The 21,612-nt window shown below is 35.6% G+C and overlaps 3 protein-coding genes across 9 annotated transcripts; 1 reads left to right on the top strand and 2 right to left on the bottom strand.

Annotated features, from left to right (window-relative positions):
• Positions 1 to 4,356: 4,356 nt before the first annotated feature.
• On the bottom strand, positions 4,357 to 5,745 carry LOC113704806 (uncharacterized). Its single transcript, XM_027226678.2, has one exon. The coding sequence runs from the start codon at positions 5,743 to 5,745 to the stop codon at positions 4,357 to 4,359; it is 1,389 nt and encodes a 462-aa protein (XP_027082479.1).
• A 2,038-nt stretch (positions 5,746 to 7,783) lies between these two features.
• LOC113703624 (GTP-binding nuclear protein Ran-3) lies at positions 7,784 to 10,326 on the top strand. Its single transcript, XM_027225049.2, has 8 exons — positions 7,784 to 7,925; positions 8,065 to 8,134; positions 8,522 to 8,578; positions 8,713 to 8,830; positions 9,257 to 9,346; positions 9,441 to 9,620; positions 9,742 to 9,819; positions 9,950 to 10,326. The coding sequence occupies exons 1-8, from the start codon at positions 7,923 to 7,925 to the stop codon at positions 10,017 to 10,019; spliced, it is 666 nt and encodes a 221-aa protein (XP_027080850.1). The 5' UTR covers positions 7,784 to 7,922; the 3' UTR covers positions 10,020 to 10,326.
• A 3,302-nt stretch (positions 10,327 to 13,628) lies between these two features.
• On the bottom strand, positions 13,629 to 20,471 carry LOC140012930 (uncharacterized). Of its 7 annotated transcripts, XR_011819889.1 has the most exons (6): positions 19,106 to 20,471; positions 18,071 to 18,506; positions 17,086 to 17,914; positions 16,125 to 16,260; positions 15,572 to 15,632; positions 13,629 to 14,958 (listed from the first exon to the last, which is right to left on the bottom strand). XR_011819889.1 is itself a non-coding variant. In XM_072061541.1 (4 exons), the coding sequence occupies exons 2-4, from the start codon at positions 18,467 to 18,469 to the stop codon at positions 16,217 to 16,219; spliced, it is 1,272 nt and encodes a 423-aa protein (XP_071917642.1). In that variant the 5' UTR covers positions 18,470 to 18,506; positions 19,106 to 20,471; the 3' UTR covers positions 13,629 to 16,216. The 7 variants fall into 7 exon arrangements, 1 of the variants encoding a protein (XP_071917642.1); XR_011819888.1 differs by lacking the exon at positions 15,572 to 15,632; XR_011819885.1 differs by having other exon boundaries at positions 13,629 to 15,632.
• Positions 20,472 to 21,612: the final 1,141 nt, after the last annotated feature.

The following is a 21,612-nucleotide window of genomic DNA, read 5'->3' on the forward strand; positions in this document are numbered from 1 at the left end:
TCGAAGAACAATGAAGCTTTTCTTCACTATTATGCTGCTTGTTTCACTGCTGCCCAGCACCACCTTTCTTCAAGGCACCATGGCAACTAATTCAAGTAACAACAGCATTTGTATACTCACTCCATAAATAGCACTAAATATTACAGTATTTTGACTTTAAATGTTATTTGTACTTCTATTTTTGTTAATCACACTTTCATTGTCATTTTAATCATATAGTTTTCATTTATTAGCTTATATGACAAAACAAATGTTGAAAGCACAAATAACAAAAATTAAAGTGCAAATAACATTTTCCTTATGTTGTTAGGCATTCTATGTTACAACACTTCATAATAGTATTGTTCTTTTTTGGTCGACTAACATAATAGTATTGTTAGTATTGTCTATCCACAAAATAGTTAATTAGTGCACTTGAATTGAATATTAATAATACAAAGAGTAATGCCTTTGCTACGTAAATTTGCTCAAACCCTTGAAAATGTTCAATTTTGACCATTTCCATGCTAGACCTATGGTCCTGAAAATTATTTATTTTGTGTGCTAATTTTGGTTAAATTGTATTGGTTTGTCTAAATAGCCTTGTAAACCATGTCATTTGGGTTAATAAATTTGTAGCATTGTACTATGACTTAATTTAAATATAGAAAGGTTTATTATCAGGTCCCAAAACTCCATCTATGGTACTATTGAATTGTTGCATATTTATTTATTCATCTGAACACGTATATTTAGGAGATTAATCTTTGCTACATTATCAATGTATACTAACAAGATTGGATAAATGTCAAATTATATGAATTTGAATTTGAATATCAAATTTTATATATGTGATATATATTTATATCCGTTAGTGTATAAAAGATTTATCGATATTTGGTTCCAGGGCATTGGTCCAACTTTGCCCAATTAATCAGTCGTGAAAGTAATTATATGACTACTACTGCAAAGGGACGAAAAGTGTTTGGTATGACTTATGCGAGATAGCCAATTCAGATCCTTCATCTTCAAAGGAAAATCTTTGAAATTATTTCATAAACACAAAATATAACTAACGAGTGGACCTTTCAAAGGGTTCAATCAATGAGTACCCGTTGACCACTTGCTAGAAAAAGGGAAAAAAGGGGCCTTATGTAGTTTTAACTTTGGCAGTAAAAGTTGAAAAGAAAAAAAATAGAAAAAATAAAGAATTTGTATTTTTGAGAGTGTATTTCAAAAATTACACTATAGTATTGTATGCAAAAAACTGTAATTGAAAAAATTTCCAAATCCAAACAGTCCCAAAATTGTATTAGATAGGCATTTTAATGAGGAAAAACTTGAACCTTTAGGGTGTCAAAACCATAATCAAGTGAAATTTTTTAAATTTATTTTTATGAAAGACATATTGACGACATCAAATATAACACTTCATTTGCCAAAAAAATATGGAATCAAAAGTTACAATATTGAACTTGAAAAAAATTCTCAAATGCAAAAACAAGAAAAAGAATAAACTTTGGATTGCTATTTTTTGAAATTTTTATAGAAAAATTTATTATAAGAATTAGATGCATTTGAAATGAAAAAATTATTAAAAAATCTGTTCATAGAAAACACAAAATTTTTTTGGATAATTTCACAAACCTCCCTTGAGGTTTCTGACACTTGCACTGAGACCCCTCCAGGTTTTAAAAATTTCACCTAGCTCCCTTGCTTTTCAAATTTTGGTAACAATTCAGCCCAATTAGGATTAAAATATTACTATCATGACAGAGATGACATTTATATTCCATGAATACCCTCTTCCTCCCTATATTAGTATAAGATTGCTTGTTAATAAAAAGGTAGACATGATTATCAAAGTTGAAGGGGTATAAATGCAATTAAGGAATATTTCTTCTATTACACTGAGCATCTTCAGTAGGTGACAGGAATAGGCAACGGTCTGGTGCAATCTTATAACGGCCAAAAATTTGGAAACCTCTAAGTGCATATAAACATCTGGAAAGCACATTTTATCCTCAAGCCAAAAGATTGTGAGGAGCATTAACAGAAGGCTAAGCTGAAAACATTTAGCAGATTCAATGGCCTCTTCAAGCCAACCAGCAGAATCCTGGAATTCACCCACAACTTTCACTATTAAGAACAGATATTACTACTGCAATCGCAAGGCCACAGTGAAGATATCAGAGAGCGAAAAGAATTCGAACAAATTGTATTTCTGCTGCTGAAAATGCAGATATTTCAAATGGTATCATGAAGAAGAAGAAGAAGAAGTTAATAGCAGAAGAAGCAACCAAGACACAAACAGGGAAAGGGATATTAGCAGAGCTAGAGTGCTTGGCATTTCAGAAAGGCCATCTGATGTTGCCGTGAAACTGCAAAGACAATTTCCAACTCCAAGTGTCTTAGGAAACATGTTGCTCATCACCAATATGCTACGGTTAGCTATATTCATTCTCATTCAAATAGTAAAATCACTAGCCTGAATTCATGTAAATCTGCTGCAACATTGCAGCAGTTGTAATATGCCTTTTCTGGTGAAAGCCAAATGAAAGTAGAAGTCTATGTCAGTTAGAATGCTACATAAATCAATGTAAAATCCATGTATGCAGCAGTTTACAGTCATTGTATGAGATAATGAATAGCACCAGTATGCTAATTTGACAATAGCTCCTGAACAATAGCAGCAGTGACATTACACATGCTAAAATGCAATAATCATATCAGTAGTACATATAACATTTCCATCAGTGCAATCCACATGTACAAAACACCACCTACCAGGACAATTTCTATAGCAGATGGTAAGGATTGCATCACTAATATTGTAAGAGAGTGTGAACTTTCATTAACAAAAATTTCAGCAGTCCTAACTTCTAATACATTTCCATATAGCAGCACCGAATTCAAAAGAAGCTGAGCTAATCATTACATGCTAACTAGTCTGAACTGGCAACTCAAAACCAGTTGCTGAAAGTGCTGGTACTGCTAATGCTATTGGAGTTCACATTTACTGGTGCATTCATGCTGACAGATGTAGCATTTGCAAATTCAGAAGTCAATTGAACTGGCACCTGAGGATTGGAGTAGATTCTGGTACTTTTGGTCCTACCAGCACCTCTGACTATTGAAGTAGAAGGAATGTTTGAAGCAGGCCTTCCTCTCTATAAACATAATAACATGAAAGTCAAGTTGAGAGCAAAAATCAGATCACAAAACTTGTTATTCTCTTAGACAAGCTTAGTATACAAGTTTTTACCTTTCTGTTAGAACCTGCAGCAGTAGTTTGACAATTGTTCTGCACGTTAACACCTCCATTATGTTCAGTAGGACTAGGATTGCTCCTTTGACTGGAGTGAACTATAGGTACTGCTCCTTCTGCATGATCCTGTAAAATGAGAGTACTTGTGAATCTCTGGAAACCTCTGCATACATAATTGTAATAGATAAGGAATGAAACATAAAACTGGCAGCAAAATACCCAAAGAACAGTTCCTGATAAGCCTGTGCAAGCCTGTGCTGGCCATTCCTCTGCCTGGTCTGCCTCTTCTATTTGTCATCTATGATAACAACTTCAAATGAGTTGCACATAACAAAAACCTATGTAAGATGATGCAGTTCAGTGATGAGATGAGAAACTACCAGTTCAGCAGGGGTAGCATTTGCAGTCCTTTCTACCACAGGTTGTCCTTTGCAGGTCCTCTTATTATGACCAAAAGCTCCACAATGGCCACACTTGAGAGTACTTGACCTTTTTGGTTGTGAAGAGGAAACTCCCTCATCAGCTTTCCTTCTTCGATTTACTCTTGGTCTACCAGGAGCTCTTCGCAAAGGAGGTGGCAACACAGTTTTTGGAAGTAAATCAGGCATAGTAGGCCATCTTTTTACATCAGGAATAGGATGAGTCATTGTTGAGTATGCCTTCAAATACATGTCCTTTGTAAACTAGGCTTCACAGTAATATTCCAATTTTTCTCTCCTGTACATAATTCCTAGTGCTGCATATTTACATGGAATTCCAGATATTTGAAAAGCATCACAATCACATATTCTTTTGCTGAGATTAACTATGTAGCTTCTATCCAGATCACCAATCTCGAATGTGTTTTCACTAGCCATATGCATCTCACATTTTCTTGATGCTTGGCTAATTTTTGTGAATTTCTCAACAATTCTATGAGTGATATTAGCAGTCAAAGTGCAACCTTTCTGGTATCTCTTGTGCAACTTTTTCATGAACTTTGTCCTCAAACCATCCACTAATGTCAGTATAGGCTTTCCTCTAAGATCACCAACCCAGTCATTAAAGGATTCAGTGAAATTATTTATTACATGATCACACTTAAGTTGAGATGAGAAGACATGCCTACACTAGGAACTTCTTGAAATTTTATCCAGACATCTCCAAACAGCAATGTTAATATCTTTAATACTTGCCATTGCTTCATTATAACCAACAACATCATAACTTTTTACTGCCTTCCAAAAGAAACTTCTAAGTAATATTCCTGAAAATTGAGACTTGAAATTGCTGCATATATGCCTACAACAATGTCGCTCAGTTGCATCAGGAAATATCTCCTTATAAGCAAGATTCAATCCCTTCTGCCTATCACTTATGAAAATTAAAGGGATGTTGTTGTCAAATGGTCCAAAGAACTCTTGAAAGTAATAGAAGAGCCACCTCCATGTATCCTTGTTCTCACATTCAGTTACCGCAAATGCTATTAAAAATATGCTGTTGTTTGCATCCAAAGCCACTGCTGTGAGAAGCACACCTCCAAATGGACCTTTCAAGAAATATCCATCAAATCCCACAAAAGGCCTACAACCTTCTAGGAATCCCAGCTTTTGAGCTCTAAAGCTAATGAAGATTCTCAGAAATTTAAGCTCAACTAACAGATTTGGCCTATCATAATGTATTTTACAAATACTGTTGGGATTATTGTTCCTTAACAGTTCAGCATATTTTGGCAGTTTAGAATAAGATTCATCATGTGTGACTTCTATTTCATTAAGTGCTTTGTTCTTAGCTCTGAAAATCTGCATTTTACTTGGCTTCATACCATACGTCTTCAACTCTGCCTCTACACCTTTGCTGGTCATATTAGGATGATCTCTCATGACACCAACCAGCTTCTTGGCCATCCAATCAGATGTGGTTTCAGCACAGTGTTTATCCATCACACAAGTGTGCTGTGGTTGGTAACTTTTAATCTGAAAAGTGATATTATCAGCCACTGGTGATGCATGTATTCTCCACTGGCATCCCTCAGCATTGCAGATAGCAGTCACTCTAGATCTCTCATTTTTCAATCTCAGAAGTGGAAAGCCATTTTGAATAACATAATCTTTCAAGACAGCCCTAAATGCATCCATATTGGTGAATAATTGACCCTTCTCAAACTCTATGCCATTTTTAGGATTGCAAATCCACATCTTTGATCTCATCAACTGTCTCATAGGATCATCCTCTTCCTCATTTTCAGAATCAGGAACCATAATTTCTACTTCATTATTTTCAGAATCAGGAACCATAATTTCTACTTCATTATTTTCAAAATCAGAAAAATTAGTATTACTATCCTCACTATCATCATTTGAGACCCTATCTAGAATTAATTCATCCTTATTGTCACTATGCATATTGTGTCTCCATGAAGAATCAGAGCTAGAGTCTCCATACTCATCATCTGAGATATCAACCTCTATTGCTACTGTCTTGTTATTCTGTTTACTAATAACCAGAGTATCTTGCATGTTCACACTAGTTGGAATTACTAAGTTATTCTCTTCATCGTAGGGATAATTTCCATATCAGAGACATGCAAGTTTATCACTGGCTTAGATTGATGTATTTTGAACATCTCACTAACTGAATAGTCATCATTAACATCCATCATGCAATTTTTTCTAGGAATTTCACATCTCATCTGCATAATCATGTTAATATTCCCACTTATTTTGCTCAATGCCTTTTCAGTTACATCAAACAACAAGTTAATGTATGAGTAGCCACTTGGTCAATATTTGGAATCCTGATTTTGTTTGCATTACAGTGAATAACAATGTCATATGCAGCAGCAACAGTCCCCATCCTACATTTTTAGATTTGGATGCAAAGTGGTGATTAAATAAAAGTGCATGCTTTATGCCTTTACATTCTTACAGAAACACATGAAATTTTCAGAAACACATCAGCATACATGTTCACTATAGATCAGCATACTTTAGCATTACAGAAACTACTGATCAAGCAAAAAAACTACTTCATAACAAAATTTTTTTCACATACTAATTCATTAGAATAGGGTCATCATTATAGTCCTGCACCAGAAAAATAAGCTTAGTAAGTTGGAGAGTTGGACCACTTGCCGAAAGTACTGGTATTTCTGCTATCATTACAGTTCATATTTGCTAATGCATTCATGCACATTTTTAACAGAAATTAATGAAATTTCCAGAAAACCTCTTCCATGCATCCATCGTGCATGAAATTTCAATAAACATCTTTAGTTACAGTACTGCATAAAGCAAAAAACATCTTTAGTTTCTTGATACATCTACTGATTAAGCAAAAAACTTCTCCATAACATGCACTTTTTTAACAAACTGATTCATTACAACACTGCATTACAGTACTGCATATCTGAAAATGGAAATTGGTATCTTAATTTCTGCTTTTAAGAAGCTTAACTTCCACCAGATGAAGACAGCTTCACTTGAGTTCCACTGCTTTCTTCATTGTCCCGTTTCTTGATATTTAGATTTAAGACATGTTTTCTGAGGTTTGTAGTTACAAAGCAAGATACATCTGTTCAATCAGCCTTGTCACATCACTCATCATTAAAAATTGGCGCCAAATTACTTCTTCTATTGGCGCCTAGGAGTAATGGTTTTTTAATCACCCTCATTAGACATTAGGTTTGTTTGGATTGTAAATTATTTGAAATATTTTTACTGTAGTACTTTTTATGATGTGATGTATGTGAGATAAAAAGGTAATTGGAAAGATAAAAAACTGTATTGAAAATTGTAATGGTGATGTAAGCAAATATATTTGGGGAAATAACCCACTATCCAAACAAACTAATTAAATTTCTGTTATTCTAGTTAAATGTAATTACGAACCTCCAGATGCATTTGTCAATTTACTTAACGTTAGTCATCTAAACCATCATTTGAGGACAAATAGGTCATTTCAGCACTCTGCATGTCAGCAATGGACCCCAATACTCTATCGGGGAGCTAGGTGAAACTTTTAAAATCTAAAGGGGTCTCAGTGCAAGTGTCAGAAACCTCAGGAGAGGTTTGTGGAGTTATCCCAAAATTTTTTGATAAAAAATCCCAATCCAGACACCACCTAATACTTCGTGAACAGGCCAAGCAAATACCTCAAGCAGAGAAAGCAAATATGCTAAGGATAAAAGATTAATTAAACAAGTAATTAATTTTCTAAATTTTTGAAGTTAATCAAATTTGTTTGTATCTTTTATATAATTTAAACTTACTTTGTCCTTTGTATCTTTTAAAAGGAGCCGAAAAAAAAGAAAAAGAGATTAATAGAAAAAATTTAATTCGACGGTCCAGATTGTCACTGATCTCCGCCAATCCAATGGTTCATATTGTCTCCTGTCCTAGCCCATCTAATTTGAATCCAGCGGTGGAGATTGTCGCGTATCCTCGCCGATCTAATTTTAATCCAACGGTCGAGATTGTCGCGTAGCCCAGCCGCTCCAATTTCAATCCAACGGTTCAGATTGTCGCGTCAGCTCAAAGCTACCCTCTTTGAACTCAAAAACCTCGCCTTCAAAAACCCTCTCATTTTTCACTTTCCTCCTTCCCAAATATTTTCCGCAGCCCAAAATTCCAAACCCCAATTCCTGATTATATCTTTCCTCTCCGCTTTCGCAGCAATTCGATTCTGATCTTCATCAATGGTAAGTACTTTCTCGATCTGCATTTATCGTTGTATTTTCCATCTCTCGTCGTAGGTATATTTCGAATTTATTATGTATAGCCGATTAATGAACTTTTTTTTTGTGTTTTTGATTTGATTTTTTTGTCGTGTTTTCTTAGGCGCTGCCGAATCAGCAGACCGTGGATTATCCCAGTTTCAAGCTTGTAATTGTTGGTGACGGTGGAACTGGTAAAAATCTTATGTTTTTCCTCTGTTATTTGGGAAATTTTTTGTATGGTATTGTTCGATTGCTATGTTTCAGATTTTTTGTCTGTTTGATGATGTGATAAAGAATTTTTTTTTATGTATTTTTTTGGGATTTTAGTGAGTTTCTCTGAATAGTTTAGTTTGTTCTAGGGTTACTTGTTCGTATGGTTTAGGTTGTGTTTGGATGTGTGAAAGTCTTGAGATTTGAGCGGTTGAAATGATAGCTAGGGTTTGGATTTTTGAATTTAAGAAGGGTATTGGACAATGGGAAAAAGTCATTTTTAAGGTTATTTTTTGTGCTTGTCCATTTCTTCTTTATACATGACTTGAGTATTTTTGTGGGGTGACTCGGTGCTTTCTGTACTGTAGGGAAAACTACATTTGTGAAGAGGCATCTTACTGGTGAATTTGAGAAGAAATATGAACGTAAGTGATGGAAATGTACCCTCTTTTTGTGTTTCAGATTCAGGTTTGACGTGTTAACTTTTGAAGTTGTGGTGCTTTTTGCTGTGCTTGATCTGATAGCGTGTTACCATCTTTCTGTTTTGAATTGTAAATAGCAACTATTGGTGTGGAAGTTCATCCATTGGACTTCTTTACAAACTGTGGGAAGATTCGTTTCTATTGCTGGGATACAGCTGGACAGGAGAAATTTGGTGGGCTTCGGGATGGATACTAGTAAGTCCTGATCATTTGCTTAAAACATGTGTAGATACATTGCGTTTTTTGTGCATGATTTTATTAAATGAGTTCAGTGTTTTTTGTGGTTGAAATGTGATATTGGGGGAATTTTGATTCGTCTTGCTTCTTTTACAGCACATTGCTGATAGTTTGCGCACAAAGTGTTTAGTTGGTTGTTTACACTAATACATGCTGGTAAATTTTGTATTTGCCTAAGTTGTTGATTTTTGAAGATCCAAAATGATACCTTGTGAAGCAGAATCAGTGGGAACTGGGAACTGTGTATGGTAAATATAGTAGTTGAGAATCTAAATTTATTGGATGGTAGCTCTTAGTATCAGCTGCGTGGTTTTTCTCATTTATGTTTTTTTATTTCTTTGGTCTCCCAAGTGCTTTTGTCTGACACTTGCGATTTGTCTGCAGTATCCATGGACAGTGTGCTATAATCATGTTTGATGTAACAGCTCGATTGACGTACAAGAATGTTCCTACGTGGCACCGTGATCTTTGTCGGTATGTGCTAGATCCTTTTTCTTTTTATTTGAAATGATAGATAAAAGACTAGTTGAAATATTTATGAATTGTTTTCGGTTGGGGTCAATTGCAGGGTTTGCGAGAACATACCAATTGTACTTTGTGGAAACAAGGTTGATGTGAAGAATAGGCAAGTGAAGGCAAAGCAGGTTACCTTCCACCGCAAAAAGAACTTGCAGTACTATGAGATTTCAGCAAAGAGCAATTACAACTTTGAGAAGCCTTTCCTATATCTTGCAAGGAAACTCGCTGGGTGAGTGTTTACCTTGTGCAGATAGTTTGCACTCTTGAATTTCATGTTTAAACGTACTCAAAGATGGTTTAGCGATCAAGAATGCTCTGAAGGTTTTCACTGATTTTCTGAACTGTTTCAGGGACCCTAACTTGCATTTTGTCGAGTCCCCTGCCCTTTTACCCCCTGAAGTTCAGATTGACTTGGTTGCACAGCAACAGTAAGTGTTTTGTCTTTTCACATGCTCGTAGAGATGAAACAAGGAATTTGCTATTGCGCATTATACATGCATATAGATGTTGCTGCTCTATGACTGACATGCCAACTAATGCTGCAATTTTAACTTTCAGGCATGAGGCTGAGCTTGCTCAAGCTGCTGCTCAGCCACTCCCTGACGACGATGATGACACTTTCGAGTAAGGAGCGGTTGGATGGAGCTTGGAGTGCCTCTGTTATGGAATTTGTGGCATTTTTCATCGATAGGTTTCCTTGCCATCTATAGGTTTCCAGAATTTTGTCTCCATATTAGAAAGTATCGAGGGATTTTTCATCGATCAGTTTAGGAATTTTCAAACTTCCTGATGTTTCGCCTTGATTTGTTTGTGAGAAGGACCCGATGTGGTTAATCAGTTAAAGATACGGTGGACTATTGTTTGTATGAACTAAGACTGCATGCAGAATTTTAGTTTTTCCATGTATTAAGGGTGCATTTCGTCTTATAATTCAATTTTTGCGTGCGGGACCAACAATTTTGTTGTTTCTGGTCTTGGGGTTAAGCAGAACTTCACCTTGTTACCTGGTTTATGCTCGAGGGCTGTTGTATCATCCGGTGGTACGACATTTGTACTGAGGTTTTTTTCTGAATTCGACGTGGATAATGCTCGTTAGTATCACTACACACGCAGAATTGATAAAGTGCAAGTTGTATGGAGCAGCAATGACTAGTATTTTTGAAATATAGGAGGGGATGGCATGAAACCAGTCAATGCCAGCAGCTCAAGGGATGTAATTTTTTGGGTATTGTTCACGTTGGCCGTAATTTGTGTCGGAATTCCTTTTGCTCTCGCGGATGTGGATTATATTGGTGTCTACAAGTTGTTGATTCCGGAATTGTTTCGGAATTGTTTCGATGTGAGCAATTTCTATGATAGCTGAAAAGGAACCAAAGCCATCATGCTGCAAAAATCTTTGATTCAGAAGATTGTTGAAAAAATATTGAAGCTTCATTTGTACTTGAGTGCACGTTAAAACCATTGAAAATATTCTCGACTTGAGTGCACATTGTATTCAAAATAAGTCCGAGCTTCAAAAATATTCAAAGCCAATCTGAAGACAAAATTTTCAAAAGTCGAGCTTCATTTGTGCTCTTCCAAGTACGAATGAAGAAACAGATGGCACATTAAAAATCTGTTTGCTTTAACATTTTCTTGGTCTAGTTAGATCTGGATATCTACTAGTCCCTAACACAAGCTTTCTTAGGCTCCCCCTCTCCCTAAATTAGGATAGAGTAGGTTATACAATACTCCCTCCGTCCCATTGATAGTGTCATACTTTCCTTTTTGAGCTGTCCCAAAATATTTGTCACTTGCTAAAAATAGTAAAGACTTATCATTCACTTTCACTATTTTACCCTTTTGGTCCCCACAATAATCAAGTTATGTGTGCCCTTTGAGCCCACTTGTTCAGTATTCATGTGTTTGAAAAGCCCATATGAATATGTGCGTGGAGTGAAAAACCATGAGAAACTTGGTTGAAACCTCAGCGTGCAAAGCACGCACAAGATATGTGCAAACAAAACAAAAGTTCTGATCCTACCATCCAGAAGTTGTTTAGGCTTTAATTTGAAATGGCAGAACCGATTACATTTACACGAAGAGCTTGGGCGAGGGACAAAACGGTAAGCAACTCACCTATGCTGGAACTATTCATAAAAAGCACAGTTTTCTAAGTGCGACGAAATTTTTGGGACGGAGGGAGTATATCGTTACTGGCAAAAAAAAAAAAAAAAGAGAAAATAAATATAAGAACACTAAAATGGGAGGAAGGCAGTGCATTACTGCACAAACACTAAAATGGTAAATTCACACAAACACTAAAATGGTAAATTACATCACACGAGTACATCTAAATCTACAAATTCTTACTACTTTTTTTTTTTTTTTTTTTTTTTGTCGACGGAGTGGGGTGTCCGGGTCAAGTCCGTAAAGGCGGCCCGACTAATCCCCACTCGGCCCGGCCCAGCGCCCCAACCAGACCTAGCACGTTAAATGCACGGCAAACTGATGTTGCTGCGGAGGTTCGACCCCAGGACCTAACGGTCCCGAGGAGGAGGCGCCAACCACCAGCCCATTCACGTGGGGGCTACAAATTCTTACTACTTGTTCTATTAGTTTTGACACAGGAAGACCCCGTAATTTCTGTCAGTGTCATAGTGTGCAGCAGATAAATTGTGAAACATAATTTCTGAATTGGATTTATACTACCATAAGTATGACGCCCCTTTGAGACCCCGAAAAATGGACAAATTCCTTTTCTTAGGAACACATACAAGATTCGTCACTCCAAAAAGGATAATTGTAATCCCACCATTAACTACTACATATATGAATATTTATGAATTTTATAGTAATAGAAATACACATCCTACCTAGACAGAATTTGTAACTTGCTATCCTTTTACTTGATCGACTAATTGTTCTATGATGAAAAATTTTCGATTTTATAGTGAAAATGGATTAGTTTGATTTTGGTTAAAATTCCCTTTTATGAAAAAGGAACATAATAAAAAAGAATAATTGAAAGAATAAGTTCAATTGAAAATTTGTTATTCGTCTATCATTATATACGGTGCTAATAAAGATAAAATATAAAGTAAGAGGTATATAAAATAAAATCGATTTATCGTCTGTTGAAGTATTTTGAGAAATGCGTGGAAAAAAAGATGCGATCTGCCGAAGTCGTGCGGATGTAAAAATACTATTTGATTTCTGATTGTACTTGTTCTATGAGACATATCCTTCTTTTTTATTTCTGTTAGTGAAGAATTTGTCCAGTTTGGAGAGTTAACTTTACTAAAGGATTCATGAATTATCTGATTGTTGATTATGGAATCTTTTTCGTTTTTAGCCATTTTATGAAATTTCTAAGACTGGTCCTTTTTTTTTTTGCTGGGTAGAGATGAATACTATATGGTAGCGGTAGGCAATTCTTTGACCTTAAATCAAGATATTCAGGAAATACTAGAAATTATGATCAAGGATTCCTTTATCAACCGGCATCTACTTTTATTTCAAAAATACCTACTGAAACATTTTTCAAATACAAAAGTTCAATTTCTTCCCATGAATTGGTGAATTAGACAGTAATCCCACGAGCCTCTTGTCCATTCTCATTGAGGGGAGCAAAGTCAAATAGAAAAACTCACACTGGGTTTGAATTTGAATTCCATATTTGAAGTTGCGATCAGATCGATTCATTAAAAAGAATTGATTCAATACATTTCTTATGTACCTCCCTAAGCTGTGCTTGCATTTTTCATTGCACACGGCTTTCTCTATGTACACATCAGTTTTTTTTTTTTTTTTTTTAGAAAAAACTTTAAATTACTTCGAAATAAATTAAGAAATTCCATGTAAGAATCATAGCATTTTGTGATTCGATGGTAAAACCCCTTTGATTCTCTACCAACCAATAATGTAGGACCATTAAAATGGTTAAAGCAAAATGTTTGAAGTTTAGATGCAGCATGGTAGTCTCTCTACCGCTATGTTAATAAGGATCAAGCAGCAAGTTATGTTTGATTGCCAGTATCTCCTCCATGTGTTACATCAAGTTTTCGGTAAGGAGTATGTTACCACAGGTCTCGTTTGTGGCACAGCGCTGCTTGGAAAGTCATTTTGTTTCAAAAAATTTTTACGTTTTTTATAAACACATTTTTCAATCACATTTTTTCAATCACCTTTTTATCTCACATGTATTAAATTGCTACAGTATATTTTTCCACAAAACCCTAAAAGATAGCAATCCAAATGGGCAAAGATTGTTGTCCTGATAAATCTGACCATAACCTTCAAAAGTTTCAGGCTCCACTACTTCAACTCCTTGCACATACTAAGCAGCTTACATGGTTGTCTCTCTATGTTTATTAAGTACAGAAATAAGTTTAACTAGAGGTTTTTTTTATTATTTAATTTTACTGTTATTTCCCCTTGTTCGACTTGTAGCAGGCCACGTTCTAATTGTAGACAGCCTTTGATGTGCTATATGATCAAAACTGAACCTAGTTCCTTCTGTGGTGTTTCTTCATGTACGAGTGCTGTGCTTCCAGCTGTAGAGCCACAGAAAAATATCCAGAATTTTTATTTGAACAGTTTCACTTATGTCTTCTTCATGAACTACAGAGGAATGTGGCGCTTCTTGAAACTCTCCTGTCAAACGTGATAGCACACCAACATAACCATGATAGCAACATATCTCCACATCAGCCATCTTTATAGACGCACCCAAGCAAGCCCCTTAACATAAAAAGACAACTGTCATGTGAATCTTGGGTATAATATTTGTTCTAAATTGACAGTATTCACACGATTAAGTTTTGTCTCAGGACAAATGACATATAATAACATACAATTCAATCTTATCCCTTGTTTCTGGTTCCAGAAATTATAATCTTGTAATGGTTTTTAGACATATAAGACATTTTCCATTACCTTATTTTGGAATGTAAATCATAATGAATCAGAAACCAAAAAGAATCAAAAACCAATTTAAGGAAACAGTTTACTGAACAGAGTAATTGAGAAAAAGGAAGAAGAAAGCCTAACCAGTTGCAATATTTCTTGTTCAGTCAGCATCAGAACTACTATATTTAGATACAGCATTATCAAAGTTAATCTCAATTATTATTAGCAGTGTAAATCTGGACAAACCCAAGCAGACCAAAAGAAACACAAGTAAATCAGATACATTTACCAGCAACAACAAATTTGTCATAGTTTGCCTCATCAGTCGGACACGGAAGCCATATCACCTGATCATTTTTATGATGAGAAAAGGGGCGCAAGACTGTTAGAACCAGCATCATCTGTTTAAACCGTAGATAACAGGAATCAATGGACGCAAACTTCGCCCTGGAATACTTAGTGGACTACCCGTAACTCTGTCAATGTGGAAAGTGATATGCTACTGAAGTGAATGGAGCCAATCTGTGTTAAGTAATGTTGTATTGTTCGATCATAGTGAGAAAAATTAATCTTACACCAATGCTGGAGGCTTGTGACGTGACTTTTGGTCACAAACATCACATCACTGTCCCTTGCCAATGGGACTACCATTACCTGAAACAACTTTCCCACATCATCTGCAGATGAAAGAATTCATAACCACTAAGCTGGAGATCCCATCTAAATTAAAATGAATTATCTAATGAGGTTTTTCTGTTTCCTTTACCCTTCTTTCAATCAATAAATAAGGAAGGATACATGCACATCATCTAAAAGTATATGCAGATGAATGGCTGGGACAATCGATATACATTTCTCAACCACAACTTGGAAGTAGCAGCATTTACAGTAGAAAAGGGGAAGTTTAGAATATTTATCGTAGAGGAAATTTCAATCATTTAGCTTAACCAGCGACTGCATGATTTTTAAAGCACTGTCACAATTCTATCTTTTACCAAGAAATCTAGAGGGGTACCATGGAAAATTTTGAAAAATCTTGATCCAAAATCAAGTCATAAGCTCAGAAATGACAGTGCATTCTTCCAACAATGGTAAGTGCGGTACAACTGACCACCTCATTTCTATGTATTAAGTGATTCCAAGCATATGCGACATCCTCAACTAGCAGATTGGATGACTTCTTTTTCTTTTGCCTAAGAATCTTTTATCAACCAAAATATGATAATAATAATAAAGATAAAAATCAATAAAGCAAAGCAGCTTCTACATGGTTGTCCTCTCAATAGGCACCTGTTGGAAGGTATCATTCCTTCTGGCAAGCTCAACCCAAAGAAGAAGATTTTCTCAACAACTAAGCAAGAAAAAGGAAAAGTGACAGCAATTAGGAGTAACAATAAGAACAAAGGCCACAATATTTAAGAGAGCGAGATATGAGAAGCGACATGGTAATCAGTGAAAATCAAGGGCAGTTATGGGAAGTCTATACTGCATTGAAATATTGTTATGTGGTATTGCACTGATAGTTTAGAAAAGTGGTCGTAATTCTCACAAGCTTTGCAAGAGAACTACATTGTGATTTAGTGGATAAAAGCATGCAGACTGAAGCTAATTTCCAGAATTTACACATGCATGAAATTAGATTTGTTAAAATAGAAGGTGTTAAAAGAATTCAAAACAAAATGCAGATGCAACAGGTGGAGAAGAATATTGCATCAGTATGAGCAAATGCAACATTATGGCTGTTGGAGAAAAATATGTCAGCCATCAATCAGCTCTCTTGGCATAATAAAGTTGAAAAGAGCAAACAACTTCTAGAAATTGAGCAGCAGTAGCATGGACTTGCCATGATCTTATCTGCAAGAAAGTGGATGCAAGCAGTGTCCCACTGTATATGCCAAGGAAAAGGTGCAAAGCCCAAGGTCCCCAACATCATCTTTAAACCTTGGGAAGCAAGGGAAGCATGCTTCCAAAATTTGTCCCTGGAAAATGCAGGGGACTGATCAATAATGTCTTCAAAAAGGAACTTCACATGCTACTGCTAAATAGTATGGAAAGAATCAAACTCCAAACTAACATATCAGGAAATCTGAAATATCACTCATAATAAAAGTGATAGGTGTACTCCCACTCTAGAGTTCAAGCCAAATATTAAGCAATAAACTCCAATACTACACAATGGTTACAGGAGAAAAGGCAGTAACAACAATTCCACAGTAAATTTACAAATTGATGTAGCCATCCAATTAAAGAAAGTAACTATATTGGACCATTGCACCTTAAAATACGAAAACAGAAGCACAATCATAAACCAAGAAAACAAAATTACTTGGCTGGCTAATTCCAATTCAAACACATGATTATACCAACTTGACTTAAGCTGAACTGTTTGCTTGCCAGTAATTCTAGGCATTCTTCACACCAATAATTGCACGATTTTAACCACGGACATAAATATAATAAAATTGGTAAGAGGCAACTAAGTCATCAAATATCTGATTACTTATGCAATATTCGCAATTTTTGTTACATTCTTTGAAACTGCACAATGACAAGGAACAGAACAAATCAAAAGGAAAATGACAGTAGGAGCACTTATTTTCTTTGCAATATCCAATACATGCAGTCCTTCCTTTAGAAGAATCTCATATTTGATTTCAGAGCTACAAGAGACAATTGGAGAATTACAAACTTAACAGGGAGTACAAACTGTAACACAGCATTCTTACAATGTTTTGTGAATGGTCCTATTTAAAAACAAAATAATGAGCTGAATGATTATTATCTACAATTAGCACCAGTTTTACCAGAAAGTAGGCTCCTTATCTCCATCAAATGTTCATCATTTGATATATGGAGCATCATACGAAGATTTGTCAGCAATGTCTCCTGGTCCCAACTTAAGGGTCCAGAAGCATGCAATGCCTCTAAAGTACAGCGATAAGCATGCAACTCCAAGTTATGAATACTTGTTGCCACTTCTTCTTCCAAAGGAAGAGAAAGAGAACAACTTTCTTCCTTATCTGTTGAACCACAAAATGACTCCGCATCGCTACAAACACTATCTGTCACCTGAAAAGGAATCTGCGCCAAACGATAGGGAAACCGTCTCTGTCGCTCGCTATTGACACTACAACTACCAACAGAAGAAGCATCACTATCAAAATCACTGGATTCGGTATCCCTAGATTCTAAGCTTCTAGCTAAGTAAGATCCAGCAGCACCATCTAGATTTTCTCTTTTTCGTTCTTTATATCCAATCATTCTATTGTCAACGGAAGCACGCATGTTTATTTCACCCAGATTCTCTTTTGGAGAAGCAACAAGATCTACCTTTTCCACCAATGAGGGTGGAGCCACCTTTTGTTTCCTATAATCTTTCTCGACTGCTCTGATTTTGTAAGCCTTCCCAGTAAGTGATTCAATAACACATGAACTATCCTGGGACAATCTTTTGAGGGATCTTGATAATTTGTGAAACTCCTGCAACCCATTTCGTTTCTCAATGTCTAAACAATTTTTTTGTGCTTCAGTGTGTGTCCCTGCATTAAATTTTGCTGCTTGGAAGCTTGTTTTCTCATAGTAATTCAAACTTGATTGCTTGTTGACTTGATTTACTCCACATGCTCCAGATTTCTGCAAAACAAAACCATAGATCACATACTGCAATGAACCAAAAAAATGTATATGCATGATGAATATATGTCAGAGTGTATGATTCAAAGGCATAACACATAGCTCAAATAGAAAGAGAAATGGAAAATGACTGTGGACTAAGAAAAAAGCTCCTACCTTTCCCATCAGGATCCATTTGTCATCTAGCCATAACCATTGCTCTCGGATATTCAATTTGTGTACATTGGATTCCTTGGAGCTTCCAAGTAGCCTCACCGTGTAGTAATCCCCCTGCATAACTGTCAATATGGTGGCAATTTTCCATGAGAAATCTTCAAAAACCTCCACAGTATCTCCAACTTTCCAAGTCTCTATGCCCTGTGAAGGCAGAGGACAGGGTCTAACAAATTTCCTTGACACCCTTTCCATCATAGATCTGTTGTTCATAACCGGATGGTACTCATACCTCACATAATAAGTATGACCATTCCCATTTAGTATCTCGGCACTACGCCAAGAGATTGGCACCTCCTTTTTGTTCATAACCTCCACCTTACTGCCCCTTTTAAACCTCATTATGGGCAACTAAATTTAATCAAACGCAAGTTAAAACCTGTCCAGAACAACAAAAACAGAAAACAATAAATCAGCATATGCAAACACGAGAATCAACTCAAACTAAAGACGGGGAAGCCAGACACCATAGCAATGTCACAGATAAAGATCAGGGGCTTATGGATGGCTTTATTTACTTTGAAAGAGGTTTCATCCAATTTATCACAATGAAAATGTAAACCCACAAAGGAGGCCGCTACAAAGTTTCAAACAATCAATTGATAAACTAATCTAACACTAGAAAGGTGCAAAAATAACATCAACAGAAATTGATGTAAAAAAGGCAAAAAATAAAAAATAAAAAAAATTCAACAAACTCGATCATTTAAAATAAAAAAAACGCAATATCTACCTAGTAAAATCGCCTTGATCGTTACTCATAATAAGCTTATTGAGAAATAAATAAATAAAAAAAACCCCAGTAAAAAAAGTATGAGATTTGTAAATTTCAGAAAATAAACTTATTAACCAACCCCAAAATCTCAGTAAAATGTGCAAAGCTTCAAAACACTAACATATTGAAAAATAGCAGAAAAATTTAAAAACTAGGGTTTTGAAACCCGAATGGGAAACCATTTGTTGGACAAATCTACTGACCTTTTCTTCGAATTGCTTGAAATTAATGCAATAATTTGACCATGCCGATAGTCTATTTGTTGATTTGATCCTCTGATTCACGAAAAACGAAGACTTTTTGAATCGGCAATTTCTGTGGTCTAGGGTCTAGGGTTTGCTTGAGCGTGGGGAAAAATTAATTTGGGGAAAATAATAAAAGAAAATATGAAATATTTATGATGGAGGGTATTTTGGGAAAAAAAATATAAGTTAGGTATAAAGAACTCCACGCGCAAGCCACCAGATTCGTGTTGGTCAGGTAAGTATGATAATTACTCCACGCGCGATAGAGGAGCGTGCAGACACCTTATCCGTCGCTTCTCAAGATTTTTGTGGTCTTATCCTTAACTTTGGGAAATTTGCCAAATTGGTCCCTAACATTTTCACAAAACACTTTTTTAGTCCCTAACATTTAAAATCAGCCAGAATAGTTCCTAACATATAAATTATGAGCCAGTTTGGTCCTAATGCTCGTATTTACTCTTTTTTCCGGCTAAAAATAGTACACCGGCGTAATTTCAAGGGCAAAATCAGAAAAATTCGTTAATCCATAATTGTGCATCCCTCAAACTCTTCCACCACTTCTTCAATTGATTCTCACCCTTTTGTTGAAGCTCTCCAAAGGCTTTGTGGGTTTAAGAAGGTGCAGAGAATTATTTGCCAAATAAGAAGATAAAAATGAGTTCTTTGTTGAAATTGATATCGAATTCAGAGATTTCCAAACTGAAAAGGGTCTTCTTCTCAATAACCATAGCTGCCTGAGAGAACCCATGTTGCTGATTCCTTGGTTAAGAGGAGCAAGGACGGATGATTTTACGAAATCAGAAGCAGAAGAAGAGATTGGGTCAATGGCTGAATAGAGACGGAGGAATATGGGCTCCGTTCAAGCAAAGATAGCCTGTGGACTTGCCAAAATGCTTCAACAGCTTTCTTACCAAATTTGAGCAATCAATATGAGGGAACTGCAGATATTGGTACAGAGTATTGTGGAAGAAGATGATTATGCATTGGAAGCCGTTGATTGTGACAGATGCAGGCTCTGTCTTGTTTGAAAGAATTGAAGCTGAAGCTTTCTAACCCACAAAGCCTTTTGCTTTAATTTTCCACCTTCTGGACAACTCATGATTGACCCTGTTGTCATAGCCTCTAGCCAGGCTAGTAGATTTCCCATTAATCTTCTGTTCGTGATTGAAACTTTTTCTTGGTGGCTTTGATATTTCTTGAAACTTCTTTTTGGTGTCTTTGATATTTCTGTCTTTTCATTCAATTTTTCTTGTTAATTCTCCATCCTAGTAGCAGTAGGTTGAGAATCAATTGAAGAAGCGGTGGAAGAGTTTGAGGACTGCAAAATTATGGATTAACGAATTTTTCCGATTTTGCCCTTGAAATTACGCCGGTGTTCTATTTTTAGCCGGAAAAAAGAGCAAATACGAGCATTAAGACCAAACTGGCTCATAATTTATATGTTAGGAACTATTCTGGCTGATTTTAAATGTTAGGGACTAAAAAAGTATTTTGTGAAAATATTAGGGACTAATTTGACAAATTTCCCCCTTAACTTTATAGCATTAAGTACCCAAGAACCAAATAATTAACTATAATTATAAGTGGAAAAATATGCACATACCATAAGCACGATCCTACCTGTATTATTAGTGAGCCAACTTTTACTAATAATTAAGGTGTTGTTGTAGTGCATAAATATCAAATCTCCCATTTGCTCTAATTTTTTTTAGTTATTTTTTTATCTTCTCATACCTCCCTATACCCTTTACACTCTCAACTAGAGCTGTAAATAGGTCGAGTCGAATTAAGTATCTCATGTTTGAACGCTATTCATTTAGTTGATCGAATAAAGTTCGTGTTCATTCGATAATATTCGAACTCCAAATCTATGTTCATGTTCAACTCGTTAAGCACAATCCTAGTTCGAATTTGAGTTTGACTTGTTTAACATAAACGAACCGTTCACAAATAAACTCGAGATGTTCGAATACAAAGTCTTTCTTACAAAAAATTAATACAATCTGCTTGTCTATAGTATTAACTATTAAGAAACAACAACAATCTAAAATTCACTAATCCAATCTTGCCATGCCACATAAAATAAAAATATGTCATATAAATCATCCTCATTAACAACTAAAGCACTAATTAGACCCATGTTCACGAACAATCATTTAAATTCGCAAATGAATTTGTATTCGTTCGATTACTAATTGAGCCAAAATATTTGTTTAAACTCGATTCATATAAAATTTCGAATGAACTGTTATCAAATATGAATGAACCTAAATGAGGCAAACTAACGAATAACTTGATTCGTTTAATAGCACTATAAACTTGACAACGGGAAAGACTCTGAGAGTTTTCCCTAAATACTGGACTCCTTTAATTCAGTTAAACTAGCAAGGAACGACTGCAAACTTCATCTTAATTGGTATTGTCAATAGTTTATTCTTGCTTAAAAAACATGCGATGCAATAGTT

This window comes from Coffea arabica, chromosome 8e (assembly GCF_036785885.1).
Source record: "Coffea arabica cultivar ET-39 chromosome 8e, Coffea Arabica ET-39 HiFi, whole genome shotgun sequence".
NCBI lineage: Eukaryota > Viridiplantae > Streptophyta > Magnoliopsida > Gentianales > Rubiaceae > Coffea > Coffea arabica.